General features: G+C 37.4%; 1 protein-coding gene across 2 annotated transcripts in view; it reads right to left on the bottom strand.

The window, feature by feature from the left end:
- Positions 1-14,734: 14,734 nt before the first annotated feature.
- Positions 14,735-24,748, bottom strand: part of epha4b (eph receptor A4b) — a 125,149-nt gene continuing 115,135 nt past the window's right edge. The window contains exons 16-19 of one of the 2 annotated variants that reach the window (XM_038270944.1): positions 21,685-21,834; positions 21,363-21,556; positions 15,665-15,805; positions 14,735-15,170 (exon numbers count right to left, since the gene is read on the bottom strand). In XM_038270944.1, the coding sequence (XP_038126872.1) occupies positions 15,071-15,170; positions 15,665-15,805; positions 21,363-21,556; positions 21,685-21,834 (585 nt within the window). In that variant the 3' untranslated portion in view covers positions 14,735-15,070. The remainder of the gene's footprint in view (positions 15,171-15,664; positions 15,806-21,362; positions 21,557-21,684; positions 21,835-24,748) is intronic. The other variant, XM_038270954.1, reaches the window with a different exon arrangement.

Below are 24,748 nucleotides of genomic sequence, written 5' to 3'. Positions count from 1 at the left end.
CAAGGCAAATGACCCGATAGAGCATGTGCTGCCAAATGCATGCTCAGATTATGGCACACAAAGATGCATATCTCAATTTCTCCTTTGGTTCACCTGAGATGTCATGTTTTAAAGCAGCTCCTAACAGTCCACCCTGGCTGCTAACCCCACCTGTTTTGGGTCGACACCTAACAGAGGAGCTCTAATGATCTCTTCGTTCTGTCTCATTCCCCCCTTTCATTCATCTCTCATAGATTCTTCACTGCCTTTATTGCTGTTTATCTACCTCATTTATACTGCACCCTCTCCCTCGGTTTACTACTTTTCCTTTTGATTGCATGTATTTATAATCCTGCCTGTCAGTGCCTGCACCTGCTCATTATTTTTGTTTGTGAACACATGTTGCTTATAATTGTATGCACTACTTTGCAATTGCAGTTGGGCATATCTCTGTTAACCCACTGTCCATTAACATTGTGTTTAGTGCCTCTATATCATTAAGAAGCACAGACATGTGTCCTAGTAAAAGACTGGGGATATAAACTGAAGTGATGCAGCTCCGGTCAGACTCACGTTATTCTCTGTTCTATTTCCATGGCTGCCTGGAAGCCTAAAAGCCCTCATAAATTACGCTGTTATTTGGGTCAAACCTCTGTTAGTAAGCATGCGCTTGATTTAGAGTTTTAGCATCCACCTTCATTCCTGCATATGCTGTGTACATGTGTATGACTGCACCCTCCACACACACACACATGTACCACAGAAAGCCCACTTGTGGTAAAAAAACAAAACCAAACAAACAATAAACATTTATTCACATCACACTGATTGCAGCATATAGATGTAGACAAACAAAAAGGCCTAAATGGGTTTCATTATTTGTGGATAGACCGCAAGAGGGGTTGTGTTCTCTCTTTAAAAAGAATCTTGTGTGGTCAAACATCAGTTATCAGAGAATGTGCAGTGTATGGTTACTGTGTATGTCAGTGTATTTAAGGGGGGCTCAGACAGCCATAAACACCGCTCTAGGTCACATGACTTATTCAGTGACTTATTCGACCCTCTCAACTTCCTTTAGTCAGTTTTTGAGCAGGGCAATCTGCATGGACCATCAGTAAATAGCAAGTGTTGCATATTGACCTGGGAAACAATTTAATATACTTCAAACTAAGCTAATACTTGGGTCAAAGGTTACACAGTGTTGCTTTAATTTGTCTGTACTTATATATCTATTAAAACCTAGCCTGAAAATTTGTTCAAAAATTATGAATGTTTTTGATGAGATTTTCTGATTATGGTTTTAGATTGATCTCAGTATTGGTCTGAAAATATCAAATAAAAAAAGTTGTATACAAGGGCATACATGTATAGGCAGAGGAGCTTTTAAATGTCTTTTGACGTTTGACCAAAAAAGTAAACTACTTTTAGTTTGAATCGACTAACCTTTTCCTTAAGTAAGTATCCAAAGGTTTGAAACATGATGTCCTGAACTTTAAACATTTTATTTATTCTAAACTTTTAAATCTTTAATCACTTTAAAGTTTTTCTTATTATCAATAAACATCCCTAAAGACAGAAATACAATTAACTCCATGACTTAATTATGCATGATTATTTTTGTTGTGTGTGAAGTATTTCCGGACACATCTGCCAATCAATAGTAGTAATGCCCACCTGTCAATGGCAGCCATTATGGGGATAGAGAAGGAGGTGGAACAGGAATTGAAACGAATCAATGGCTATCGGGAAATTTAGCCTTCTCCCTTGGCCAATGATTGGGAGAACTTGGAGGAGGGTCTCATGACAACTCATTTTGTAGAAATAAACCAGCTATTTTAAAAAATATCATTTTAAAAATGAATATGTGCATTTAAAAAGGCTTTACAAATATATCTTAAAGTAAAGTTATGATGCACTGTTCAGGAAAATATTTGCATTTTGTACATTTCCATTATTTTCTTTATTGACCCTGTAAAAGGGTAGAGCCTTGGAATTAACTGCAGAATGTAGAGAGCTTGATTTTCTAAGATACTGTTGTGTTAGGGGTTATCTGTTTTGCATTTTTCAAATAATTTTACAGGCACTTATAGTTTGCTGTGAGATAACAGTAAAGCCAAATAAAGTAAGAAAATTTGGAACCTAGAGTGTCACCATTTTGTTTTAGAGACACACAAATAGTTTTCATCATGAGGACCTGATTTGGAATGCAAGTGAATTTTAAAATCTGATATGTCACTGTAGTTCCTCCAAAGGTACTTTGGGTAGTTTGGAGTTCCTTAAATGCTTGCCATAAATCTCACCTTCTGGTTACAAATTCAATAGGTAAATCACTGATTTAGGAGTAACTGCAGGAGGAATTAGAAAAGGCAATGGTTCAGATTGGATGACAGAAAGAGAAATCTTGAAAATTAAATAAACTTTTTGCATTTGAATTCAGTTAAGAGTTTCACACTAATTCATAGTAAAGATGAAATTGCAATTGTCTCTGCTGGTTTTAGTCAGTATTATAGTATGTGTGAATTTAAATTGTAGTTAGAGACAAGACCAACTCTCTAAAATTTGTTCTCAAGAATAAACCAAGTCTGGCCTTTAGTAGCACCATGACAGTTACCGTAAACCTTGTCTAGATTCCAGAACTTTACATTTTTCTGGCGTCTTCGTGGGTCGATGTGATGATGTTCACTTGTGTTCTCCAAAATACCTGTTTTCACAGAATAGTTATAATTATGATGAGATTAATTTGCATACAGGTGGACTCTATCTAATATTAAGGTGCATTCTGAAAATTTCGGGAAGGGGGAACTCAATTTAATTTTGGCCTGTCAGAGCAGATGCCAGCGAAAGAAAATGCATGTCACGCTTTTCAGGGTTTAAATTGCCAAAATGTTAAAAAATACAGACCTTTTTTTTTTTTTCAAAATTATCTGCAACCTTTGGAAGTTTATTGCAAAAAATTGGAATACATAAGATAAATAAATGTGTGCTTGTATCATGTAGGTTTTCTTTTAATGCGAACCAATTCTGAGTTATATAATTTTAATGAGTTTGAATACTATTTATATTAAATTATTATGTTTATCTTTTATTGTGATTCTTTTACATTTGGCACCAATATTCTGTTAGCTTTCTTAGATATCAAACCATTCTGATTAATAACACTGATTTCATTATAATGAGACATCTCTAATCCTAACAAATAGTGGTGTTTTTTCTAAACCAACTTATGTTCTTTGCTTAGCCCAATTTCATACAAAAAAATAAAAACACTTATCCTAATTTAAAACAAAACTGAGTTGTGGCTGAAAAAAGAAACTCCATATTTGATTAAATTATGCCATTAAAGTGTCACAACATCTCCACCTGCATCAGCTACCCCTTACCCCTACGTAAAACAACCAGCTTCACGCAAGCACCATACCAGATTCTTCCCTGTTTTGGTAGGTTATTATAGAATGAGGAAGGTTAAGAGGATCCAACTCCTCACCAATTAGATTAAAAGTAATCTATGTCCTTAATGAGCTTAATCAGCCTTGTTGGCTGATGTCTATGAGTGGTCCGGTTAACATAAGCACCAGCATGTATGTCCCCTTCTCTATGTCTTCTATGCAAAAAAGGAATCTCTAAGAGCACGAAAAAAAAACTTAATCCAGGAAAAGGCTACTCAAACCAAGTGAAATTATTTTTTCATACAGTGAGAATTTTACTTAAAAAGAGTTCTTGATTTAAGATTTTTAAATAAGCAGGTTGAAGATTTCATTTTTTTTCTTAAAACAAGGTAAAATATCTAACACCTCTAAACATAAGTTTGTTTTATCTTAATAATAACCAAAACATTTGCACTAGCCAACAAGAATGAAAGGGAGAAAGAGAGCTGTCAATGAACAGAGAATTTATTTATTTATTTATTTTATTCCAAAAGCTCGTTGGGTTGATGGGGTGGACTCTTTGCTGATAAGGCGACAGCTTAGCGGCTGCATGACTTGCTGTGTCCAGCAGTATATTCTCCAACCATACGTCCTTTATAACCACTATCCAAGCGTTACAGCAGGAATTATTATCACTCTACCTTGGTCCAACATCTGTCTTCAAATTGTAGTTTGTGTAGCAGCACACAGCTGAGTTTGTCGCTATGTAAGTGTAAGCTTCCGAGCTTTACAGGTTGTTCTGGCATTTTCATCTCTTGACATCATCCCAACAGAAAATGAAATGAAAAAAGAAAATGAAACCACCTTCCTTTATAAAAAAAAATCAATTCGGTATCAATATGCTTTTCTTACATTTTCTTCATTTGATGGAAAAGCATGCCACAGGCACTTTAAACTGAAATAACTTTGTTAGATGTTTTCCATAGTCACCTACCAGTCACTGGTCATTCTTATCAACAGAGACAATCTACTGTAGAATATTTTCGGTTCTTAGAAACCACCTTTTCTCCAGACCTTAGACGGTCAACAAATATAAACACAGTTTGGAAGAAGAAGCTTCCCTGCAGAAGCTGTACTTCCTGAGTTATTAGAGGAGGTACCCTTTTGCAGGGGCTGCTGCTCATTCTGTTCCCTTCTATTCAGTCTGTTTTGTTCACAGCCATTAACTGTGTGGTTTGACTCATCCGAAAAAAGAACAGGTCAACACTGCATCAAACAATTGGGTCTGCAGATAGAATCACTGCCGGTGACTTTCTCTCCAATCAGGGGTTGAACAGATCTAGGGTCAGGAAGAGCATGGTTGATAACTCTTAACAATCTGTGTCAGGATCATTTTCACAAACATTTGCAAACATTTGGACAAGTCCACCTTTATCTTCCTCTTCCGTAGAAACATATTAATATACATATTTACAACACTTAAAGGAAAGTCTATTATCTTATTTCATTATTTGTATTCTGCAAATATTTTTATTGAGAGAAAAATTATACTAGAGTCAAATTTCTTGTTTGTGTGTAAACTTAGGCCATTGAACCTGAAAAAAGCTCTGTAACACTCCTCCCTTTCATTAGGAATCTACCATTTATAATCTCTGTGATCAAGAAGGGAGCTTTGACTTGTCCTAGGGTATTCGTTCGTTTGATGCATTTACTGTAATATTTTGGGTCACTGACAAACTTGAAGATATCATGGGGAATTTGTGAAACACTAAGTCTCTATCGATCGATCTATCCGTCTGTCAAAATATAAAAAAATCTTTAAATTGAATATCTTTCTAATCAGAACATGAAGTTAAATGAGGAATGTTTTAATATCCAACCAGAAACATTTCTTATTATATCTGGTATAGATTTAATGCAACCTTCTGCACTGATGTGGATTTTGTTAGACATACCTTGCAGAATGTCTCTTCTGGAGCAGTGATCCATCAAATCAACAAAACTTTTTCACTCTGCTCCCTACCGAGGTTCTCTGTGTCTGGCTTTATCTCTCATTTTAGTTCCACAAACTCAACTTACCTGCTATCAGATTGACACTAAAACAGATGGCCAATATTGCTCCCACACACAGTCAGACTCAGGTGTGTTATTTTAACATCCTTTGCTCTAGTTTTAACAAAGGAAAAAAGAAATACTCGAATCAAATCTCCACCCTGTCAGCATCCATTTTCCCATTCCACCGCATCCTCAAGGGGACACACAGCGACTGCGGTTCAGACATGCACCCAGGGTGGCGTCTCATTCCAGTGGCTGATGAGAGCCGGCATGATGGGATTGAGGCGTATAATGTGATTTATGGAGCTGGGCTCACTTTTCAAATTCAATCAGGAACTTTGATTACTGATGAAAATTTGAGACAGGAAATCGCTTTGATAGCAAACGAAAACCTCATGAGACACAAGAGTACTGATGTGTGCAAGTGTGCGCAAGGCAAACACTGGGCCAATCTGAACCTGACCAAATTTCATTAGAGGAGATGCACACAATGCTGACATAATCGACAAAGCAGGAAATCCCGAAAATCTAGTCACTAACTGATAAAATCTCTTCTCTGTATCATATCAGGGGTGTCAGTAGAACTAAAACCATACAGGAGCACAATCTGTAAAACATACATCAAATAGAGACCAATATTTCCATATATTTCCGTACCATGATAACACCACCACCAGGGGGATGGTGTGGTCAGGTTGATGTAAAGTTTTCCTTTCCACATTATGTTTTTATTTTTCAGTGAAATGAGACAGAAATGATATTAACAAATGTATCTGCTTCCAATATTTTTGCTTAAGCTTCCCTTCTTCATTTTCTCTTATGCTCTTGAGATTCCAACTATAAAGTAACACACATTTTTCTCTACAGACCAAACCTTTAGCAAGTAGTGGAGTAAATCAGGGATTGGAGGAAAGTGACTCAAACTGTTTCATTGATGTTCATTGTGGGATGTAAGAACATTAGCTATGGTTAGATGCTGTTTTAGATAAAAGCTGTTTTTCTTAATAGTGCATGGGTAAAATGTAAATGAAAGATGTAAGTTGCATTTGTAAATGAACCCCCATAGGGCCCTTCTGCTGCTTCTCCTGCTGTGGAGCAGTATTGTTTGCTTAGTGATGATTATTACCTTTTGGGAAAATTACTATAGTGAGGGAGAATAAATAAACAGTTGGATCTCATCCGTCCAAAGCAATTTAGTGTTCTTTAATAATGTGGACCAATGATGTGTCATTTGGGCAAAATTTGACCTGACAATTGTGCAGGTTTATATGCAGTTTTCTAAGTCTGCTAGTCTTTGTTAAAATCTGACTGTATGTCTTATTTAAAATATATGCAGTGTATCTACAGATCTACTGGAAAACTGAATCAGAAAATTACTATGCTACTCTTTCACCGATGATCTCTTATATTCCAATTGTTCGGCATACTCACGGTTTTACATTAACTTTTAAATACAAACAGTCCGTTTTTTGTTTTTTTTTAGAATGTGCTCAAAACATATAAAACATATAAAAGTAGACTGCATATGAAAACATAAAAAGGAGAAAGAGAGAGAAAAAAAACTTCAAGTGCTTTCCGAATAATTTTGTAGTCTAAATCAGCGGTCCCCAACCTTTTTTGCACCACGGACCACTATATGTCTGACAATATTTTCAGGGACCGGCCGGGGGGCGGTAGGGGTGCTCTCCGCGCACACCTGCAGGCTGACCGGGTCCAGGTAGGTGATGTTGACCGCGGCGGGGAACCAGTCCTCCTTCTCTCCCACCGCGGGCTCCAGGTGGAGCAGCTGGACGCACCAGAAGGAGAGCAGCCAGGTCACCGGAATCAAACCGGAGGAGGGACGGAGCCATGGTTCGGCTGGTGGACAGATGGACGGAGAGCTGAACCGTAGAAAATCCCGCTTCACAAAGATAGGATGTTATAGATAGGATGAGTCTTGCACTGAATTAACCTGTGTCAAGAGGCACAGATGGACCGAGTGATGTAATTGGGAGGGAATGCCGCAATTTTTTATATTTTTCAAAATAAAACATCACTCAGACTCTGATCGTCGATAAATTATATATATATGCTTTTTTCTGTGCGGCCCGGTACCAAATGACCCAGGTACCGGTACCGGTCCGCGGCCCGGTGGTTGGGGAACGCTGGTCTAAATCACAAACTGCAAGGCTTTATCGTTTTATAAATGCATATTCTTGTTTAGATTTTAAATACACTTATGACTATAGATGTCTTTTTTCCTATAATCTTAATATGTATCTTTAAACACTTTAATGTGTAATACATAAACCTTATTGATAACAGACTGTATTTTCTGTTGGGCTTGTGATGGCTTTAGTTGAGATCCTGCTTGGCTCTCTCTAACACATGCAAAAGTTTTAAAAACTCAAGCATGAAAAGGACATGGATTTAATGATCCCAGGTCTTGCAGACATGCACCAACATATATGGCCAACCTTTGACAGAGGTTTTGGTTGATCTATGGCTGTTTGGTCTCTTGTGTTATTATAATGACTGCACATGAGGGGGACACTCAAAAACATACCTGACAGCATGACAGAGGGGCCCAATTACCTTTCCCCAGAGACAGAGAGTGTGTGTCACACATGGGGAAAGAGCAAAGCAGAGGAACAGATAGAAAAGTGAAGATAGAAAATGAAAGACACACTACTTGTGCATGTTTGCTGCAGAAACATGACAGCCTCATCAGTCACCAATGGCCTTTTAAAGTGTTCTCTGTGGGGACATCTGACCTTTTCGCATGATGTCAATAGCAGCTGCATGATGAATCAATCGCCTAAGCCTATGGCTCCTGGAAGCCTCTGTTATACGAAGTAAACATGTGAGATGACATTCGGCCTGTTGAGACACCCGCAGACAAAAGGCGGACGTTATGGATCGACGTCTATTGTAGGACTGGATAAAAGTGGTGGTGGGCGTGAATCAGGTAGTAAACCTCACACATGGCAGAAAAAAACAAAACTTTTGGATGGAGGGCTCAGTGTAAGAAAGGAGTCTGGATGATGGGTAGAAAGCAATGAGAAGGAGATAATAGGATAGTCAAGGTCAGAGGAGACTCTAGAACCTTACTGTCAGTCTGCACAGGATGGATAGGAAATGGGAGGGAAAATGAACATCACAAGGCCAGGAGCGAGATAAAGAGGAGGGCAATGGGATGAGATAGATACTGTGGAAATGGAGAGAAGGTCCAGGATTTTTTTGGGACGTCGAGCTGTGTGTCTGTGTGTGTTTGTGTGTGTGTGGAGGCTAGGAGTGAGCAATAGGGGAATATGAAGCCTAATATGATGGGCTAAATGAGGCGGAATGGCGGTAACATAGACTGACAGCAACTGAGCCAGTGCATTAAGGGGTTAACCAAGGTTAGGAGTCAGTGACCTCCCTCCTCCCCTGAGACCGAATTATCTTTCAGTATGAAACACACTTACACATACTACACACACTGATAATGAAGATGTGGTTGCCAGACTGCTATATTTTGTCAATCAAGACTATTACCATGATAATTACATTTCTGCTATGGCCATTAAGTATGAACTGGAATGCACGTGAGAGTAAAAAGAAAATAGAAAGCATTGCACTGCAAACCTTCACGGTTTGATTTGAGTCCATGTCTTGATGAGATAGGATTGTTTATGGTTAAAATATGAACCAATACCCTTTTTGGCAGGTAGGAATAATGCTTTGCCAAATCTTTGTAAACTCTAATTAAGTGATAAAAAGAATGCAAAGAAAAACTCTTAGGATTTATCTGCCTATGTCAGTTTGCAGCTCTCACCTACTTAATGGAACAAGAGAAATAATGCACAAGAGCTTTTGAGTCTCTCTGATATGAAGAGATACTTTATATCACTATTATATTTAAGCATAAGTGGTATGCATTTGTAGCTGTTTTAAAAAAGTGTTTTAAAGAGAAAAGAAAAAAATAAAAGAGCAAAGAATGTGTAGAAGAAATAAAGAAAGACAGCACAGGCTCCAGGTGAGAAATTAGAAATATTAGCATATTTATTACAGCAACATAAAGGACATAAGAATGCCTATACCCTTTACAACAAGCAAAGAGAAGATTAGCATGGGAACAAATAAGCTTTATTGATGGGCAACAAAAGAGATGGTGAAGAGGAATGGAGGAGAGAGAGGCAAACCAAAAACCTCAACTGAACATCTGATGAACACTTACAGTCATACTTGGTGAGAAAGAGAAAGAAACGCAGCATTTCAGATCAAGACAACCGATCCACATGACTAAACTTGGCAAAGTGTGTGTGTGGAGTGACAGTAATTTGGGATTTTGGAAAAGGGTGCAAGTATGGATGAAAAACCCAAACAAAAATCCAAAAAGCACAGGGATCATTTTCTATTACGGTACTTTTGAGCAATTATTGAGGATGCATTCACCGTAGAGTTTCACATTTGAAAACAATCAAACAGTTAAGATTGTTCTTTAAATGTCAGCCAGTCATTTGGATAATTCAAATAGCTCTTTAAATTCTCCAGTCTAGCTGCTCATATCAGGGTCTTTATGACTTTTAAACAATGATAAACAATAATAAAAAATAAAAAAAAAGGAGAAAAAAAACTACTGTGGTTGTTTGAAGTGGCCCAGGGAATGTTTCTGTGGAGGCCATGAACAACATGGGTGCTTATGTGAGGTCAGATCAGTAATGCAAATAAATACACCTCTATATACACTTTACTCTTAATATCACCTCTAAATGACCATATATAACTCAGTAAATAAGGCATCTAAAAGGCCAGCGGTACAAGATTGGCCGCCAGAGTGTAATCACAGAGTTAGAAAGAATAGAATGAACAGTTTCCCTTCTTCCTTTTGTACAATTCAGTTTACTTCAATTTAAAATATACACTGTAAACAATGAGAAAGCAGAACAAAAATAAACCTGTGTATGTATATATTTTTTTATTGTGGACCATTTTCTGAAACCAGACTTAAAACTAGAAAAGCAGTCAGAAAGCGCAGACCTCTGCCAAGTAGCTAATTTCATCCGATATATTATGACTTCTATCATAAGTACCTGTGTTCACAAAATCTTTTAAAAATATTCCTGGATCATGATTGTGATCAGGAAAATCACCAAAATTTATCTGATTGAATCCTCGGACTGAAAGGGAACTTTTAAACTGATACTACTGTATATATAGAAGCTTTGTCACTACCTGATCCGTACTGGAAGCACGAGCCGTAACACCAGCTCATTTGCACCTGTGCATCCAGAATTACATTCGGGTGACCCTCGATTTTATTTTGTAAAAAAGACTTAAATTATGCTTTTCCTTCTTGAGAAAAGTAAGTGTACTAAACCTGAGGTCTTCAAAGTTTTCCAGGTCAAGGACCCCCAAACTATTGCGAGATGGAGCAGGGACCCCCTGATTATTGATATTGTGTGAAAGTGTGTGATATCAAACTGGTCCTATAGTCACCCTATTACAGATGGAGTAATGTAATGAAAGTAATTTCGCCCTGGGAAAGTATTTCCGATTGTGATTCCTGGTTGATGGGACAGGTGTTGTGAATGAAACGGTGCCCAGCTTGAAAGAGCTCCTGTGTGTCGCTGAATGTGTGCATTGATGACTGAAAGAAATATTCTGCCTCCATTTATCTGTTTACTACAGTGTGTTGAATTCATGTTAATGTGGATTTAAAGACATTTCAATAAGTGGAAAAAAATTGCAGGGGGGAATATAAAACCCAAACAAAAAAACTGTCTAATCAACCAAAACTTTTGCGACCCCATGCAGTACCTCTGTGGCTCGCGAACCCCCTGTTGAAGACCTCCGTACTAAACTATGTGTTAAAGGTTAATAATGTATTTCCTAAGAAAATAAATGCATTAAAGTTCTTTAATTTTTATCACTTGTCTGTGCTATGCTACTTCTGGGAGCTAACTTTTTTGACCTTGGATTTAAACATAAATCTAGTGTTTTAGAGTTTTATTTTTTCCTTTCATGTTGAACTTATGTTATATTGTGCATACAGTATATAGTATATAGTGCATTTCTAAAGCAAGAAAGAACTAAAAGATAAACATGGTTTGAGCTCTGAGCATGTCTGATGATGACGTCAGACAAGCTGTTTACTGGAGAAAATTTTAAAAGCATCCAATTGTCTCAGGAAAGTCATAAAAGTTGTTTTTAAAGATTTGTATTAGCATTCTTTAGTGATTTAAGGATAGAAATAAGTACTTTTAGTACCATCATTACATTATTAATGGCGACCTGGATGAATATCTGCTTGCACAGGCTCAAATGAGCCGATGGTACGGATCGTGCTTCGGGTATGGATCGGGCAGTGACAGTCTGCTTGCAGACATGTTGGTGTAGTCTACAAACCAACATGTCTGCATGTCTTCTATTATTCTGGTTTCACTATTATCCGTAATTGAATAATCTATCATTTTTAAGCTATTGGTATACTTCTAATCCTTTATGTAGCTCTCTGTTATCTAGCTAGCAGAAATACTTAAAATGCTTAGAACAGCTAAAATGTGTATTATAGTGTTTAAAATGTGTTTCCTATGCTATCTTATATATATGTATAATTATATACTGCATTTGCATGTTTTCTGTAGGACTAGTCTATTTCAAACGGAAAGCTGTTTTATTGTTGTAGCCAAGTAGAAGGTAAGGGGCTCCCCTAAGAAATGTGGTTTCAGTATTGATTTCTTTTTATCCATCTTGATTTTTTTTTATGCCCGAAGTGGTCATAAAAAAGTAGTGCTTTATTAAGGAATGGCTGGAAGCACAGGGAGTGATTACAGTTTAAGGTTGATATGCATTTGAAACAAGCCAGAAAGTTCATTCTATTCTTCTAACACTGTCATAAAAACTGCAGTCACTGTCTCTTTCAAAGCTGAAGCTTTTCTCTTTGCTACATTCCTTTGTTCAAACTATGAATCGCCTCACCTTCACCTGTATGACACACCCCTGAACATAAACTTCAAAAATCTCTTTTTCATATTAAAAGCACATCAAAGTCATCATTGTTATCATTACAAACATTCTAATATTGGAAATTAACACTGTACATATTTTACACTATGATACAATCGAATACTGTACTTTATGTCACTGTTGGTCCTAAAGATCGCCACATTAATTAGGACTGGGTTTTGGAGAACACTAAATGCAAATTCAGTGCCTTTAATTTAGTGCACATAAGAGGGTCCCTCAACATCTAATTGTGTAATTAATGAAAACATCAACAGACATATTTGCTTATTTTTGTAAACATTGTATTGTAAATTTGTAAGCATTGGACGGTGACTGAAGCTAAATGATAAAAACAGCTCTGTAACTAGAGTGAGAATGTACACAATGCACAAATAATGCTTATTTGTTATCCAAGATTTACCCTCTTATGGTGGCACATCAGATATTTAACACTTCACCTGGTCGATAAAGGGACAATACTATCAAGCAATGATGTTAGAAACACACAACTCTACAATCATTGTGACAGTACTGTGAAGCATCCAGGCATAAGGACAGAGAAAATAAAAGTGCAGAGCTAGAATTAAGGTATGTCCTCGAGATTAACTTTTCATATTTCTGTACATGGCACAAACCCGTAAAATCAAGCTAGACGTTCTCAAAGGTGTCACTGGCTTGCATCACCTTCGCTCCTCACAGACACTCGTCTTAAAACACCTGAAACATTGGAAGGCTTCATCCTAAACTGAGTTATTCCTTACATTATGTTGTAAAACATATATACTTTGCATTCCTTGCAAAAGGATTCATACCAATCCATTGAAATCTTTCACATTTTGTTACCCCACAGCCACAAACTAGTTCAGGGTTCAGTACAGGGTTCCTGTACCTTTTATTTGTGTCTCTGCTTCCACATCTGAAAGAAATGGCTGGATTACCGCCTCGGCATGCAGCCAGCTTATCCAGAGTCCTTTCAATGATCTGATTATTTGACTTGGATGTGTGAGATACGTCTAAAAGGTGCAGGACGTTGGACCTTAATGACTGTAAATGAGGAACCCTGTAACAGCATTTAAAAGGACTGACACACAGTGTGAGAAAAATAAAAGCTTTTTACGATTTGTTTTTCACAAGTAGAATCTGAACAACATAGCAGGCCATATGATGCAGCTGTATTATGCTTTAAGTGTCTTAAATAGTTTCCTGTAATCTTTCAAATGCCTGGTAGCTAGAAATATAGGGACAGCCATTAATAATTTGCTTTAGGAATAAAGAAAGCTTTGTGTAAAGGCTAGGAACTGTAAATCAGCCAAAATACTTCCTACCTATATGGAGAAATCCATCTAGAGGACATATATAAGTCACTCAATGTTCAAATATAATCCTAATGAAAGAGTGACTAAAAAAAGCTGTTTCAAGTCAGGTTTGCAGTTTGCCACAAGCCATGTACAGGACACAACAAACATGTGGAACAAAGCACTAATGATGATGAACCCAGCTTTTTTGCCAACATAAAAAAAGGCTTTTTGTGGTAGAAATGTAAATGTTGTAAATTAACCTGAATACACTAGTCCCTCTTTTTCCCCAATGATTCATAAAACCCAGTTTTAACAAAGCATTGACTTAGCAGGACTAAAAACAAATTCTTATCAGACGTTTTATTTTATTTTTAAAGACATGTAAAAAGCCTTATATTTTGTCCCGTTCCACTTAACAACCGTCCACAAATTTTCATTAGGTAGTTAGATAAAAGCCCAAAACAATACATGAAGCTGTGGTTGATGTGAAGAAACTGGTATGAATACTTTTGCAAGGCTTTGTAAACTATGCTTATTCTGGAAAAGATATCGGAAGAGTAGCATTTCATCATGTTCTGTAATTTCTTTGCGATCTGTAACATCATACAGTAAGTGCACATAAACAGGCTTATGTATTCTGGATCCACTCTCTATGGAAGTGTGTCTGAGAGACTGTCTAAGGAAGCCCTTGTCCTGGCCAAATAGACTATTAAAATATACTTCCGTCATACACAAGCTAGCATAATTTACATCCCCCTTTATGTCTACAGGTCCATTTAGTTATCTCCCCACTCCCCTCACATTCATGTCATCCATAATCTCTTAGCTTTCTGTGAGCTGACACCAGTGGAAGAGTTCATACATATACGACAATTGCTGTTAACACAGTGCAACCACCGATACAAACATTAGGTCCATCTCTATGCTTGCGGCATACATAGCCAGTATAAACATATATCTACACATCTTATGACCCTTTTAAACCCTTCATTAAAAAACGGTAAAACAAACAAAATGATGGTAAAACTAACTATACACCTGACAAACGGTGGTGAGCACTATATTCAGTTTTTAGTCAGTATGTTATTATTTTTTTTGCTTCTTTTTCGTTTATGTTGACATGACATGAAATGATCTTTGTGTGCAGCTTTGATGTCTGTCTGCTGCCCCATCTTGGTGAGCGGCATCGGACAGAGTCCGAGTGTCGAAGTGCCCGTCCAGGTTGGGAATTAGGGGAGGGTGAATGAGTCAAGCGTCAATGTTGTCTCCATCTTAGTGTGTCTCAAAAAAATCAATAGAGACCCAAGCACATAGTATCCATTACAGCTCCATTTCAGCGGGGGGAGACTCCTTACAAGAGCGTCCAGTTCCACTCTGTCTCTCTTTGTGTTTATGTGGACACTGTTATACTTGGACGTGTGTCCCCTGGGCTTGCAGGCTTTGCACACTGGATAGAATCTTCTTCTGGTGGCCAGCAAGCGTCACTCCCATCTTAGTCAGCTCACTAAAAGGAAGATTAAAAGAATGCAAGCAAAAGGATTATAATGCTATAAATAGTAAAAAGGTTTTATAATGCAGGGAAAATCCTGCACAGCAGCAGTTAATATTGGTTTTAACTTAGAGTGCACTGCTCAGGCTTTTTTACTGTCAGTTTCACGATTTGTTTGAGGTCTGATCTTCTCATTTAGATTTTCACTGTTTGAAATGTTTATCACTAAAACATATAATACATGAAAAAAAATATATATAATAGAATAAATAATAATAATGACATTACTCCATAAAAGGACATGTTTTTGCTTGACAGATTTATAGACAGGAAATTTTGCAATTATTCTAACAGTCACCAATCAGATGCTATTAAGAAAATCCATCTCAGAGCAATTGGGTGGTGAGAATTTTATTTAAAACCAAGGTTTAAGACTTAAAATGAGAATTATAGGATTATAAAATGACTCTACTTAAATTTAAAAAGGATAAGATCTCATGTGATTGTACCTCACACTGATGTATAGGATGGAGTCCAAGCTGATATATCCAGCACTGGAAAAGTTCTCCTTGTACTGGCCCATTTTGATGGTGTCCAACAAATCATCCACAGTGCTCACGCTGAACTCTGGTGTGGGTGGGTCCTCCCTGCTGAGATGGTAAGCAAACTTGAATATAGCTGTGACTAAACAGAGTTTATGTTATTAGAAGTTAGAGAAAATACAAAATAACCCAAAATGCAGGTTTACAGAACATTTGAAAATTTTTACCCAACTAGGGATGCATTATATTAGTGGCATGATATTGGCATTGACCGGTATTAGGTTTAAAATCAAATATTAAGAGTTGGGCATATTGGAAATATAACTTACTGATATAAGGCATTAGGATTATTGTTTATTTATTTATTTATTTTTTTCAGTACTAGTGGCTTGTTTATTGTAAAGAGACAGGATAAGGGGTACAAGAGATGGGGGGGGAGACAGGCGGCAAAAGACCACTGGCCAGATTTAAAACCGAGCCAACCACGTTGAGGACTAAGGCTGTCATACATGGGCCTGCTGCACTAACCAATGCACCACCTAAACATGTCAACTTAGGATTATTTTTAATGACTTTGGAGGTTAAGAGGAGGAAAACAACTCCAATAAAAACATACTTTTTGATTAATTAAAATCTGAGGTTATGGCTTATATCGTCACAGGGAAGTCTGTAGACTTGCCAAATGGGCAGCAGACAGTCAGTGACACCCTCCACAAGAAGGGTAAGCCACAGAAGCTCATTGCTAAAGTATCTGGTTCTTCACAGAAAGAACAAATCAGTGTGGTACAAAAAGGTGAACAAGTAACAGGGATTACAGCCTCCTTGACAGGATTTTGAAGCAAAGCCAATTGAAGGGTTTGGGGGAAACAAGTTATAGAGTGCAGCTCTAGATGTAGCTTTAAGAGTCAGCACAGGTGTAACCAGCATGTGGGCTAAAAATGTGCCAGTTCTCCTGAACCAAATCAACAACAGAAATGTTTTAAATTGGGAAAAGGGGAAAAACTTGATAGTCTTGGTCCAAAATTATCTTTTTATATGGAAGTGAAATTTTGCACATCTTTTGGAAATTAAAGTTTTCAAAACAGGACAAAGACAGACAAGATACAAAATCCAAAATTATCTAAATTAATTATGATGTTTTTGGTTGGTTTTAAGAACTATTTATATATTGCTAATTATTAACTATATTCTTCATTGCAATAAAACATATATTCTCCATTTGATGGAGCAGGGAGCAATGTTGCATTAAAGGTCTTGCTCAGGGGCCCAGAATGGTAGTGTGTTGGGATCAAACCAGCTTCTTCAGCCTACTTCTGAATGCAAGTGCTCTGCTCTGACCTTAAGGCCACTATCCCCCTTACATTATTCAACACTTTCCAGTGACACTGTAGTAAGCACCTGTTGTGTTTGTTCCAGGCGTTTTTTTCCTGCGCTAATGTAAAATTGCAACAGTCAGTGGCTTGGGGAGTTATGTCTTCTGCTTGTAGCGGATCATTGTGTTTTATTAAGTACACAATAAACACAGCTGCCTATTCGTAAATTTTAGAGAACTTCATGCTTCACTCCACTGAAACACGTTATGGAGATGCTTATTTCAACTTCTAGCAGGACTTGCAACTGAACCCAGAGTGTCCAAGGACTCTTACCTGCTGTAACGGTACAACTCCAAGCTTGCCTGATCTAAATCTTAGGAATTGATGGAGTATCCAAAACACTGATACTGTGAGTTGTGGAAAAGGACATAAGGACATATACGTACTGTACAGCAGTGATGTAAAAAGTGGGTATGCATGATACACATAGCATAGGGGGTACCAAACTAGAGGGGCTGCCAAAACAATGACAGGGCAATCCTTTTTGGACAGCCATTATAGCATTTTACAACTGCTTTCTGAATGTGGTATGATCAGTAACAGGAGCATGTCACTGAATATACCTCCCTATGATCCTTCACCTTTCCTTCTTTATGCGCCCTTCTTGATTTCATCCAATGACAGGTAGCTAAAGCTGGAGAGACATAAAGAAAGCTCTCATGGCCGGAAAAAAAAGAGAAGGGGATAGAAAGAAAGATAAAGACATTTTAGGGATGAATGAAAATTTTAAAGTGAGCGCAAGACAGGGGAGAGTTCTTGTAAATATTAGCTAAAGCTACTGCTGGGGAAGTGACAAGTTACTGTTGCTTTGCAATTCTGTAGGGGAAGACGGGGGATGTTCTTTCCAGAGAAAAAGAAAACAGATTATACAACTGCTCCAGGATTTACTGGAGAAATACTGTTTTCAGGATATTATTCTGCTTTGGGTTTTTTTCTTCACATTTTTGTCAGTTTTCGTCATTAAGCTCAAGCCAACTTGGTTGAAAGGTTCAGGATCAATTGCAACATCTGACTGTTGGCAATCAGCGACTAAATCGTTAATGTCTCTTTAACCAGTTTAGATGGGGTTGACAATCAATGAGCAGAAGTTAATTTTTATGATTTTTTTTTCAGGTACACTCTATCTCTGTCACTGGTCACCCTTATTAGTAATTTTCAAACCTCATCATAGGGCCCTGTCACACCTTGCTGATTTAGGCAGCATATGCCCATTGCCAAAAATCTCCTAAAATGCTGGCATACACTCAGCTTTCTATGTATTTTTTCCAAGTTTGGGCATATACATACCGTATTCATAACGAATCCAGAACTTCATTGACAGCCTAACTTATGTATAACGCATGGCAGGCCAATGCCCATGAAATTATCCACAAACATCATTATATGGGCATTACAAAGCATCAGTTAAAGCTGCTTCCCTCAGGTGCCCGGTCAGCATAAAAGCATGCCTTTGATCGTGGTATTAGCCTAGCTGCTGTTTACCGCCTGCCCCCCAAAAAAGAGAATAAATAAAAAGAAAAAGAAAGAAAGCAAGTTTGCAGTCGCAGCAGAGTCAGTGTCATGTCTGCTAGGAAGATTGTTGCTCATGGCTGTTGGCGTGAAGGCAGTGAGGATCCATCACACCCACCTTTTCCCTCATCCTACGATGGGGATACAGTCTGGAGTTGAACTGACGGTTTCCTCCTACGAACCCCCTTTTATACCAAAACGCTGCCAATACGACATTATAAGTCATCTAGAACACGTCAAATACGTTGATATGCGTTGGAGATAAGATCTTAAGAAGTTACGTGTAAGTTATGCACAAGCTACTCATAGGCTTTGGATAAGCTTGACAACAAAGACTTATGAGTAACTTACACTTAACATATGTCAACGATCAGATAACTTACCTGTAACTTATGCCGCATGCATGGCATACGCTGGCATATGTCTTGGCATACTTGCCAAATATCGACGTGTGCCAGCGTACTTCAGAGTACTTCAGCCTGCTTAGAACTTATACAAAATGCATCCATAACTTCAAACATATGCCAGCGTTTCTGCCAGATTTTTCATATGTCAGGCATAACATCAAGGTGTAACAGGGGCTTTAACAAGAAAAATAGGGGAGCTTGTTGTGCTTATTTAATTTTTAGTATTTTTTTTATTATTTATTTATTAGATGAAGAGTGAAAACATTAAGCAGATACATTGGTGAACTTGGTAGTAACTCAGTATTTAAATCTCTTCACTCAGATACAGCACCATGTGAAGGCGGTATCCAAAAGGTAACTGTTATTCAACAAAGATCAAATTTGAACTTCAAATGTCATTTTATTATATATGTGTCTGGTTTATTTAACAAATACTCCACAGCAAATTACTGTAGCTACATACAGCAAATGGAGGAAAGAGAAGAAGAGAGAAAGGAATTGGGAAAGGAAGGAATTGGGATGGACAGAGGAAGGCAGCAGGTTGATCTGATAATAGGTACAAATTTACAGCTTCTTAATAGCAAGTTTTATTTTTATTAGTGGCAGGACACAATTCAAAGTTTGGATAAAGTTAATTACAGCGTCTGTATCTAATTAACCACATTTTAATAGAAAATCATATTTCAACAAAACTTTTCTATTCTATTCTCTATACATGAGACGTGCGTGCTAAACACAGAAGCAGGCCAATTTAGGATTATTTTGAAGGACTTTGCGGGTAAGGAGGAGGACAACAATTCAGTGTGTGTAAGTATTGATATTGGTTATTATGTATCCCTACATTAGACCAATAAAAGCATACTTTTTGACTAATTGAAATCTTAGGTCACAGGGAACTCGGCAGACTTGCCAGCTTGCAGCAGACAGAGAAATGCAGATAAGAAAGAAGATATACAGAAAGTCTAATAAATGTCTTGTATTCAGTAGTCCATGAATGACTGAGATATATATACACATGTAAACATAAAAATAAAATAAAATCTAAGGGGGTCGGGTGACCTAAAAAGTTTCTGCATACCCCACAGAAAATAGGTAATGGTGGCCCTTCTGCACAGAAGATGGGAGTACTTTAAGTTTTTGTAGGTCCTAATTTCTGTGTAATTTTTTTCTTAAGGGTCTTATGTCATATTTAATTTTCTGAGAAACTGATTAAGAGGAAATACAAGCTTCAGACATGTAAAAATCTGTGTAATGTTTTAATTTTTTTTCTTTTATTAGAAAAATAGCATATTACCCTTTTCTATTTTATAAAAATGTTCATGTTATGCTCCTAACAAAAAACACGTAACTATTGATTCTGCTTACTTAAATCTTTATTGTCTCTACAAAAATAAAAACAACAAAAAAAACCCCAACAAAATCCTGCATCAAACTTCTATCAATGGATAAATATTATCTACGATTTGTAGTCTTTGCTTCTTACACAACCTTTTGAGTTACTTGCTTAGATTAATTAATTATAAATTTCTTAAAATTATCATAGAGTTCATTAATTTATATAAAACCTTGAAAAATTATTTATGGAGTGCAAACAGAAGCACATTAATTGGGAATACAACCCTTAGAAAGATTGGGTTTATGTGCTTTGAAAGCATCCTGAGTTAAAAAAAAAAAAAAAAAAAAGAAAAGTTTCATTTTTATTCGTATGCAGGAATCTGTGGTTTGCAAATGACTTAAACTTGGGATTAGATTTTTTTTTTATATATATCATTCCAAAACCTGGATAGCATTATAACATAAACATAACGTGTTTAAATTAGAGGTTGTATCTTATATTTTATCTGTACTGCATTATTCCATCACATAATTTTTAATCTAAGGCTGTTGGTCCTTCAGTTCATTTAGTCTCTTCTAAACTCCCCGGAGATTAACCCTTTTTTTTAGCTTTTCTGTCTGATACCTTGTGCTGAGCTTTGTATTTTTCCCACCTTATGTTTAGAGTGTTTGTCTGTGAAAAATATTTTTTGTATGCTGCACTGATTCTGAGCATCAGCTAAGCGCCTGAGGTGTAAAATGTAAATGTAAAAATAATGATATTCTCTCAAAGCGTGCAATTCAGCTGGGGATTCAGAAAGTCTAAATTGAACAAGTAGAGGGAAGATATGCCAGCCCCCAAACTTATATTCTTCCATTTGCAACTTTCAGAACTAGATATTATGTAGAAAAACAACTTTAAAGAATGCAATATATATTTTAAAAATGTAATTCCTTGTTTACAAATCTCCCAATATTTCTTTAGCATATTTAATGTGTACATTGTCCAATACCCCAATCCCACCAGAAAATTATATCTGTGAAACTGTCTGTTTTACTGACCATGCTGAGCTGTTGGCCAGCTCTCTGAGACTGGCTGGGTTTCTGATGAGCTTGTCCAGGATTGTGACAATCTGTCCAAACTTTGGCCGGTCACTGCGCCCCTTCTCCCAGCAATCCAACATGAGCTGGTGCAGCACCACTGGGCAGTCCATAGGAGCAGGAAGACGGTAACCCTCGTCTATTGCTTTTATCACCTGTACAGAGATGAAGAAATACATTTTATGATATTGGATTACTCAAGATGAGTGCATTTTGTATTTTAGAAACATGCTGATAAAAATGCAGCAAAGTTTTATTTCTATTTCGAAGGTTATGGACTCACGTCTTGGTTGGACATCTCCCAGTACGGTCTCTCCCCGTATGATATAACCTCCCACATGACAATACCGTAACTCCAAACATCGCTGGCTGAAGTAAACTTCCTGTAGGCGATGGCCTCTGGGGCTGTCCATCTAATGGGGATCTTTCCTCCCTGGAAGGCAAAGACATAAACAAAATACTCTGGTTAGAGTGCTAAAACCACGTTTACTCTTGACTTTTTTTAGGCCAAATTTAACTTGAAAAATAAGAACATACAGAATCAACATGATATGGATGACAGGGATTCTAAGCATAACCTTACTTTCTCTTTGTTTTTTTGTTGGTTTAGCAATCTTAGCTCCTTCCCAACAATCAATCCCAACATTGAGCAAGAACCTTTACTTCTTTTTGTATTTACATATAGAATATATTACAAATGTAATCATACAGCCTAGTATTTTTAAACCAAACCCTTTGATCACAAATGGCTGTTAATTACAATGGGACAGAAGAAATTAGTCTTTATATTTTTTGCAACATGTTTTTTTGCAATTTGAAAAGTTTGTCGTGCCGTTGTACTACAACCTCCATTGTCATAAAAAAACAGAAATTTTTTTGTTGCCTTAAAATGTGTTGTTGCTGCTCATCTACACTTTGCATCTCTCCGTTTTCTGTGATAGCAGCATTTATTATTTGCAGTATTTTTCTTCTCATGTATTCTGTGTCAGTCTGACAAAGATTTTCAGCAGTATTTCTTGAATTTATTGTAAATTCATGAATTTGCACACTTTTTGTACCCTTTAGCCATTGTCAAATTCATTGGTGGATTATAACCACAGGAGATATTAATGACTGTCAAGGCTGGGTGGAGGTTGGTTGAGGACCCGAATGCAAAGAAGAGTTCTTGCACATTTAACTTGGATGCAGATGGCAACAGAAACCCAAATCCAGGATCAAAAAACAAGAAATCCAAACCAGAAGACGGCAGGGGGAAAACACACAAGAGGATTGAAGCAATGAAGAGAAACCGGCACTGAGGAAAAGCAAAGGAGGTGTACTGTATATATATGGGAGACAGAACAAAGACTGGGGTAATCAGCTGACATGGAGCAGGGGTGGATAGAAGTAACTAGAAGCTAGGGTAGGGTTCGGCAACCCAAACTGCTCAAAGAGCAATATTGGACCAAAAAAACAAAAAATAAATCTGTCTGGAGCCGCAAAAATGTAAAAGTCTTCTATCAGCCTCGTATGACAACACGGCTGGAAGTGTATTAGCCCACTATAAAAAAAGAACTATGTGGGCTTAAATATACAGTATTATAAGTATTCATGATTAAATGTTTATCCTGGAGCAAATTTCACATAGTAGCAGGAGATGAGGGAGGAGCAGTTAATGCTCTCACCGCGCGCTGCTTCACCACCCTTTACTGCGCAGTTTAAGTTTTGTTTCATCAATGAAATTATAAAAAACACGATAAAGGAATTGAGGTGTTTGTTGGGAGGAGTCGATTGAGTCATCCTTGCATCAAAGCCCTACCTGTTTGATCTGTGGACAGTTTTCCATCCTTGCAACTAAACTAGCACCAGTAGTGGAGTTTGGAGATGCAATCCAGTTCTTAAATCTATCTTTGCGCTCCTCTAATTTATCAAGAATGTTCTGCAATCGCGCTTTTTCTCTCACTCCCAGCTTGGTGGTCGGCTGCATATTTAGCATGCCTTCCCTGGAAATGCCTTTCCAAATTTTTTATTTTTTAACAACCTCTCATTACAAAGCAAAAATGCAGGAAATCCTTCCGCATTGATAATGAAAGCAAATGATTTGAATCCTCTTTTCTCATCAGCTATCTTTTTTTCCATTTGGAATCCATGGTCCAAGACACACCCGCAGCGTGGCAACGTGCCACACTGGTTGCAAGTTCTGACCACTGATCTCTATGGCTATGACGCAAATTATTGTTTAAACTTATTTATTATACAAATGTTTACAGCATTGGAAATCACAATATTTTTTTGCTTTAACCTCGTGCTCACCATATTAACCCATTTAGGCCGGGAAAGCATTACCGCATTTCTACCATTCAAGGCGGGGGCGCTGTTGCATAATTCTACCATTGACGCCGGGAGAGCATATAAGTCAAGCAAGAAGAAAGAAGTTTTTTTCAAGCAAACATGGAGGAGTTTGACAGAGAAGAGTTGTCGGAAGGCAGTGATTTTGAGGAGTGTGTCAGCTTTGATGACGGTATAGATGAAAATGATGACTTTGAACGCGCTGAACAAATCGACCGGGATTTGTGGTTAAGACATATGTTCGAAGACGACGAGCCGGACGCTAGCGACGATGAGTTTGAAAGTTTTGATAGTGACTGGAAGACGGAGAACTACCACCGCAATGCACGGAGTGTTTTCAACCGCACACCTGGAGTGAAAGTTGATTTGCCTGCAGACGCCACACCGCTGCAGGCATTTGAGCATATTTTTAATGAAGAACTTTGGATGCATCTTGTTACCGAGACGAATAGGTACAGTGACCAAACAAACCAAACTCCAACAAGAGCAAAGATGGCAAAGTGGTCACCCGTGACTGTGACGGAGATGAAGACATTTATTGGGCTGTGTATGGGCATGGGACTTCTTGTGTTGCCAGTACGAAGAGATTATTGGCGACAGAGTAAACCTCTCTTCAGGACGCAGTTCCCCCAAAATATGTCCCGGGACAGATTTGTGGCCATCTGGAGGTAAGTTGTATTGCAATTTATAACACAGACATATGCATTATTATGCATATTAATACTGTTAATAAGTAATCATCAGATAGTTATTTATGTAATGTTTGTTCTTTATTTTAAAAACGTTTTATATTGCACATTCTCAATGAAGACATGATCACATATGGAAAAAATAAAAGGTTGAATTTTTTTTTTTTCTTTTTGATTAGTGCTTTTCACTTTTTTTTTGGAAGAATTTCAAAGATAAAATATATTTTGAGTTACCTTAGACTTTTTGTTCATCACATAATTACATGTGTCTTCAGTCATAATCTACAATGTGAATAGTGTTGAAAATAAAAAAAATAAACAACTGTATGC

This window comes from Cyprinodon tularosa, unplaced genomic scaffold (assembly GCF_016077235.1).
Source record: "Cyprinodon tularosa strain WSP-4 unplaced genomic scaffold, ASM1607723v1 ctg12, whole genome shotgun sequence".
In the NCBI taxonomy this organism is placed as follows: Eukaryota; Metazoa; Chordata; class Actinopteri; order Cyprinodontiformes; family Cyprinodontidae; genus Cyprinodon; species Cyprinodon tularosa.
Note: the sequence above shows the minus strand (reverse complement) of the source record. Positions and strands in the feature narration are given on the sequence as shown.